This window comes from Grammomys surdaster, unplaced genomic scaffold, assembly GCF_004785775.1.
Source record: "Grammomys surdaster isolate TR1022 unplaced genomic scaffold, NIH_TR_1.0 203, whole genome shotgun sequence".
Classification (NCBI taxonomy): domain Eukaryota; kingdom Metazoa; phylum Chordata; class Mammalia; order Rodentia; family Muridae; genus Grammomys; species Grammomys surdaster.
In genome coordinates, this window is record NW_021604648.1 from 93,929 (window position 1) to 101,124 (window position 7,196).

Here is a 7,196-nt window from a genome sequence, read left to right on the forward strand (position 1 = left end):
CCTTCAGTCTGGAAACTGCTTTCTCCTGCCTACCCTCCAACCTGGTCAACCAGCTGCTGGGTGAACCGGACCCTGGGTCTTGGCTGCACCCGATCTTGTCCATAGTTGCATGAACAATCACCACAGACACAAGGTACACAAACACTGATACACAGGGGTTTGAATATTTTCCCCAAGCAAACCCAGGATGTACCATAGTGACCCTAAGCTACCAAGTAGGCTGGAAGCACATCCAGACACAAATCTCCACTTACCTCTCACAAGACATCTGTTCAAAACCAACAGGACCGTACTAAGACTCTTCCTGGCTACATACTGCATGCATAGTCACTCATTCATTCTTCAACATGCAAGCTGTCCGTACATCACAATGCCATGACAGACACAACCACATGCACACACCAGAGTCATTTGCTGTGCTACAACTCCTACCCACAAGCCTTCCTCTGTAGTCACACACGGCATGTAACACCAGACTCATAATCTCCATACTGTCATCTCCCCAGGAAGAATCTCACACACATGATGGGATTATACATAGCACAACATATATGATTGCACAAGGCACACTCAACACATGCTATGCATGCAGGAACCTTCCTATAAGCATGTACACCCCAGACTTACCCGTCCCTCACCACAGGTGAAGGACATTAGCTTGCAATTTACCCCCTCTCTCCATCCCCAAACCCAACTGCCCTAGTAACCACCAGGACAGCTGGGATAAGGGAATATAATCTATAAGTTAGAAATACCCCAGGGTCCCACCTCATGATCCCTACCCACCACATATTTTAGGAACCCCCGAAGGCAACATTCTCCATGTTTAAGCCCGTGGACTTGAGTCCATCTCATGCCATGCCTGAGAACACAGGCAGGGGTGGAGGTCCTAGATACTCCAGCCCTGTCATAAGAGCCTGTTTCCCCACAACCCAACGTAGAGGCAGACATATAGGGAAGGCATGGTTACAGAAAGACCCCAGCACAAAGATAGAGACTACAAAACTGAACAGACCAAGAGAGGGAGGCATCCTGGAGCAACACACTAAGAAAGAGAACAGCAGAGGGGTCAAAGAACGATGTGCTCTGGAATTTGGGAACCGGAAGAATTATGTGGAACCATCACCTCAAGAGAAACTAGAGGCTGAGAGGCAACAGGAGGAGACTGGAGGTCTGAGGACTGGGAGGGGGCAGTCTGGTAGAGGAGAAGAGAGAAGCTGGGGTCTTAAAAGGGGGTTGGACCCTTGGGTTGGGCAGAAGATGGGGACTAGAATCTAGATAATCAGTAAGAATGGGGAGTAAGACTATAGAATAGAAGCTAGAGGTTTGGGGGTGAGGTCCTACTTATGAGGTAAAGTTCCCTGCTGCCAGGGGCTTAGAGGATATGGGTGTGCCTAGAATCTGATCTGTACAGTAGAGAACCGGAGGTTTGGGGAGCGAGTGGGGTTAACCTGGGAGGAGGGAACTCGAGGCTTATACAGAGCTGTCAATGTTGCTGAGGGGGCCAACGAGTTCAGGGCTTGGGATGGAGGAGTTCCAGATGAGAAGAGGAGTCAGAATCTGGAGTGGTATTTGAGCGGTGAGCTGAAGAATCAAGGACCCCCTCTGGGTATGGCTGCAGTCCCATTCAGTACAAAGCAGTTCGGAACTAAGGGAAGGGTCCCCTCTTAAAGGAAGGTTCAGGAGAGAGTGGACCGTGGGGCAGACGACTGCAAGCTCTTCAGAGGACCGGGCCCTGACCGGGCGCTCCCCGGACACCCGCTTCACCCTGTTACCCAGAATGGGGGAGCCCTCCTACCTGCAGGCTGTCGGCGCATGGCTGCGGCGGCGGCTCGTCCGGCTTGAGGAAGACCTGCTGGCCCCGCCTGAGGAATTGGACAACAGCGATGAGGATGTGGTGCAACACCAGGACCATGCTCGCAGCCACCCGCCCGCCCCTCCAGCCCGGCCCGCTGCGCTCGGTCAGCGCGTCCGCAACAGCTTCGCCGGTCCGCGGGAGGGTCCGCCCTGGTCCCGCCCCGCCCCCGCCCCCGCCCCGCCCCAGGCCTCCAGGCCCCGCCTACGACTCTGCTACTGGGGACAGCACTTTAACGCCTTCCGAAGATCGGACCCCACACGATCCCGGCCGGCTCGCCCCCTGCCAGGCCTTCATCCTCCCATGTCTCCTGCAGCGGGTCGGCTATAAGGGTTCCCTCTCCTCGGTCGCCTCTCAGCCTTCGCTGCCCTCCGCTTATCCCATCGTCACTCCTCCTATGTGGTAGGGCCCCTCCCAGAGTCCCGCGCACTGTCGCACCACATTCTCTCCCCAGCACTTGGACTTCAGTAGCCCGGCCAGAGCCCCGAGGCCGAGTCCAGCTCAGTGCAGGGAGAAGGGCCGCGGCCACAAGTCTGGGAGCCCCGACGTCCCTTCTTTCCTTCCAGTGCAGAGGGTAGAGGAAAGTGAGAGAGAAATTTAGAGGTCGCCCCAAAATGGGACGAGCCCTGAAGCGGTAGCAGATCTGTGAAGGAGACACGTGCGCCCTGACACACACACAGGCGCATCGTTCCCAAGTGTGGGGTGAGATCACTGGGTCCCTAAGGCTACCAGGTAGGTCTGCATCGGCGTTCCAGGAGGCTGAAGAGGGTGCAAGCCCCAGGACCACGTAGTCCGCAGTTCCGCGGTGGGACCCCGAGAGCTGGGAGCGCATTTCTCCGCAGAGCGGCCTCTGTGCTCAGGCGCTTGCAGCAGCCGTGACTCTACTGCGCCCCCTGGTGTTCTATCGCAGAGTTGCACCCCGACCCCAGTTGGGGTTGGCTGGAGGGATGAGGGGACATTTGTGCAACTTGGGTCAAACTCCTTGCCTGGACCAACCTGTTTTCTAGACTCTGCTTGCTATAAGATGGGCTAAGACTCGGGACGTGTCTATATCGAAGGGTGAATTTGGGTCCTCCTGGATTTTTCCAGTGTGACTTCAGCCAGATCCCCTTCCCAGTTTTCCCACAATGGAGGCCAGAAGGCTCAAACTTGGAATGATGGTGAGATAGACAAGACAGAGACTCCTGACAGCCCTTACTGTGACCTTCCCTGGTTCCTTTCTGCGCTACTGCCCCTCTTTCTGTTCTTCCCTCTCCCCCAGCCCACAGGAGGTGACTCAGTGAGCCCCCAGCCCCCCACCTCATAGATGTGATTCATTTGGGCCCTTTTCCCCTAGGGAGCAATTTCCCCAGTGTTGAGTCACTGAGCCCAGTGCTGGACACGGTCCCAGCACCTGGCACAGGCTTGGAAGTGTCCTGGCTGTCCCAGTAGCTCAAAGGGTGATCTTCCATACAAGGATTTTTTTTTCCCATCCTAGCTGACCTTACAGCTTCCTGCGCTCAAACACCCTTAGTGGGCCCCTACCACGAGCACCCTAAAACCTAAATCTCTCACTTGGCATCACAGACCTTCCACAGTTCAACCCTGATTGCCAACCAGCTCTGACAGTCCCCCACCCCTTGTTTTTATATAGCCCTTTTCTTTCAGATAGCAACTTCCTTACTCTTGCCTTCTGGCCTGTCCTGATGCCACCCTGTCCCCTGCTAACCATTCAGGAGCAACTAAGAGGCCATCTGCTCCAGAAGTCCCTCTCTGGATGCCACCTTAGTGATCTAAGGGGACCCCTTTGTATCCTTCCCGCAGGAGTCAGGTCTGGGGGGTGGAGGACAGGATCTAGACCAAGTCAATGTGTTTTTATTGCATCTTCATAATAAAGCAATTTGTCCTACATATTAACACTATAGAACATGACATGGGCTAAGATGTGCAAAGGTTGTACCTAGTCCTTCAATGGGACTCTCTTCTCTTTCCTGGTCTTAGTTTCCTCCTGTATATTTATAAAAAGGGAGAGATCACCAATATGATGATGACTGTCCCCAGGTCCAGTACACAAACCTCTTAGTAATCCTGGTCACATGTGACTGGCTTGGTCTCGGGCTTTCTAGGTAGGACACAGGTGCCCAGGAGATGTTGGCATGGTTACTGGCCCTAGCCACTGGATCTTCAAGGGACCTCATCTTAGCTCTGCAGTCAAGAGCCAGCTCCAACCTGGCACAGACCCACCCCATCTTTAGGTGGGACCTCCACAGCACTTGCCTCCTGAGAAGTTATTTTTAAATCCTACTTGAGTCTCTCCTGCTTTGGTGACTATAGTCCCAGGTGCACAGTCTCCTTCAGGTCTTTGTGTGTTATTTGTTCTGAGTCAAGCATTGATCAGGAGTCCTCACTCGGTCGGGAGCTGCTGCATGATTGTGGCCAATGGATCTATCTGGGCCTCCACCACCACATCTGTGAGATGTTAACACGTCTAGATTCAATAAATGAGCAACCTAATCCCATACAGCATTTGGTAGGCTTTGTTTTCACGTGAAGTCCTTGAAATTCCTTGGCCAGTCCTCTCACAGTTGGGCAACCAAGGCTTTGCCAAATTGCAAAGGGAAGGGCCTTGCCAAACTCTCATGGTTAGAAAGTGTTGTCACCCCAAGGTTAAGTCTGGCTGCCTTGAGCTCCCTGTAGATCCCAGGGCTCCTTATCTCTACAGTCTGGGATCCACTATGCCTGGCTCTCCCTCATGATTTGAAAGTACTTCCTGGTCTGAAAGATCAGAATTAGATTCTAGCTGATCCCTGTCCCGTCAAGGCAAGAGTCGAGCCTCATCACTCAGATTTGAGTTGCACGTTTAGGCCTGGCATGCTTCAATGCCTAGCAAGCCACCACCCCCGACCCATCATAAAGTAGGACTGATGTGTGTGCAGGTATGTGAGTATACATGTGTGTGTTTGTATGTGTATTAGTGTACACAGGTGAGTGCTTGCTGGAGGGCAGCCTAAAGGGTCGTCCTCGAGGGTGCTGTCCACTCTTTGAGATTAGTCTCTCTCATTGGTATTGAGCTCATCAATTAGGCTAGATTCCTGATTGACCAGCAAAGCTCCCAGAATCCTCCAGTTGTTTGCCTCATCAGTGCTGGGATCAGAAAAACAACATGCAACCAGCATTTTCACATATATTCTAGGACCAGACTGGGTCCTGGTCTGGCAAGGCTAACATTTCACCGACTGGGCTATCTCCCTGGTCCTATCAACCGCAGTTTATAGATCAGGAAGGCAGAGAAAACTAAGTAAATTGTCCATGCTCATACAGCTAGTAAACACTAGACCCAGAATTCAAATCCTGGCCACCTGTCATCTGTGCTTAAGTTCATGCCTGATGCTTAAGAAAAGGCAGGTAAGGAAAATGGAGTTTGTATACTCTTATCTCCAACAATGCAGTGACTGGGGAGCCTACGCCCAGTCCTTCTACCCTCTGCTCATCTCTGTCACCAGGAAGCCCATACCCAGATGTCCTCCAAAGCCACTTTAGACCTCTTCTTGTCTCCCTACCTTAGGGCCCTCTTGGCCCATACTAGGTGTTCTTCCAAGCCCCTGTCCTAGACACGATATTTATGGAAAAATGATTCCACTGAGACCTTGTCACTCTGGATACTGTGCTCTTCTGACCTCCAGTCTCTCATAGGACCTGTACTGTCCTATGTCTACAGTTGTGACAGGAGTTGGGACCTGGGTGTACCCAGAAACTATAACTGAGGTCTTGATTAAGCCCTATGTTATACAGTTAAAAAAAATGGAGCTCCCAGATGCATAGTCCTTGTCTGGGTTCAAACAGTTGGACAAGCAGTTATCTGGGCTCCATACTGTGTTCTTATCATTTTGAATGACTATCTGTGCCTGCAGAACAAGGCCCCGAGTATGGCTGCTCTAACTATGCCTACACATACCCCTTCCCTAGGCTTCCAGAATCCGAGGTGGCATGGCACCCAAGGCTCCTCCTCTACCATGCACACCTCCTCACCCCATCCTCAAACTTTTGGTCTTTGCCCAACCTCTTCTTGATGCTTGGGGTGGGTCAGCCATTTCCATATCATTTGCATCCTCATTTGTTTTATATGCAGCAGGTGGTAGTGCCATCAACCTCCAGGAGGAAGGGAACCCATAAGGTTAAGTTCAGAATCTTCTGGGTTGTATCATCCTTGAAACCTTAACATCTTCTCTCCATCATCCACAGACCACATGACCCTTCCTGTACAAGTTGTCCCAAACCCCACACCCTATGCCCTCAAACATTAACAGCTTTTTCACAGATAGAAGTATATACCCATTCTTGAAGCTCCTGCACACACACACACACACACACACACACACACACACACACATACACACGCTCTGTAGGCACTCTACCGTTGCCCCAGTGCTTACTCCTACCGTGATTATCTCTCCTACTCAACTCAACCTTGGTCTCACTCATGCCTACATGAATCCCTGCTGCCAGTAGGACACAGAGGATGCCCTGCTTTTGAGTGGAATCCCTGTCAAAACCTTAAGCCCAGGTGAAGCTCTGCCCTGTGGTGCCCACTGCCTTCTAACACTCCTTTAACTGTCTGGAGGCGCTGTTCCTCCAACCCCCACTATGCTGTCAGTCCCTGTAATGGGACATTTTTGCTTTCCTCACTACAATGACCTCAGCTTCCAGAACAAGGCTTGGTCTACTGTTACTTAAAATCACATCCAGGAATTGGGTAGGATTTTCCCCAGTCTGTTCAGCTTCCCTCAGTGGGACTTGCTTAACGATACATTTCCCTCATGTACCTTCCCCACTGGATACAGCTCCTTTTAAGGCAGAGATTGGGTCTGCAGCAAGCTACAAAGACTCAAGCCCAAGCACAGGCTGGACACAGAGAGTAAAGCCTAAAGCCTAGGGCACAGTGGATCCCAGGATATGACAACCACTTTATGATGTTTGGGCACATCTGGAAGATAGGACTGCTTGAATAAATTACTCAAAGTCCAACTTCCCCAGGGAAGAGCCCTCTAGGCTGCCTTCTCCTTCCATCAGAACTCTACTGTCACTCTTCCTAGCTACTCCAACCCTGCTTGCACACTCCCAGGGACAGGAAGCTTTCCTTTTCCCAGCTGGTGCCGTCTCATGTGTGAGAGAGATGGCTCCTCCCTTAGAGCATCATCCTGTCAGCCTGGCTTTCCTGAGGTCCAGCTTCCCATGGGAAGCAGGAAGTAGCCAGGCAGGAGAAGAGGCAGGTCCCTTCAGAGCAATTCTGGCTATTCTGTACAGCCTTGGGCAGTCATGGGAAGAAGGGCTCTCACCTCTGGCCTGTCTCAGGTCAGCAAGA

The 7,196-nt window shown here is 51.9% G+C and overlaps 1 protein-coding gene across 2 annotated transcripts in view; it reads right to left on the reverse strand.

Moving 5' to 3' along the window:
• Pde2a (phosphodiesterase 2A) overlaps nt 1–2,009 on the reverse strand; it is a 60,652-nt gene extending 58,643 nt beyond the window's left edge. For both annotated transcript variants that reach the window (XM_028770601.1, XM_028770602.1), the window contains exon 1: nt 1,799–2,009. In XM_028770601.1, the coding sequence (XP_028626434.1) occupies nt 1,799–1,915 (117 nt within the window). In that variant the 5' untranslated portion in view covers nt 1,916–2,009. The remainder of the gene's footprint in view (nt 1–1,798) is intronic.
• Nucleotides 2,010–7,196: the final 5,187 nt, after the last annotated feature.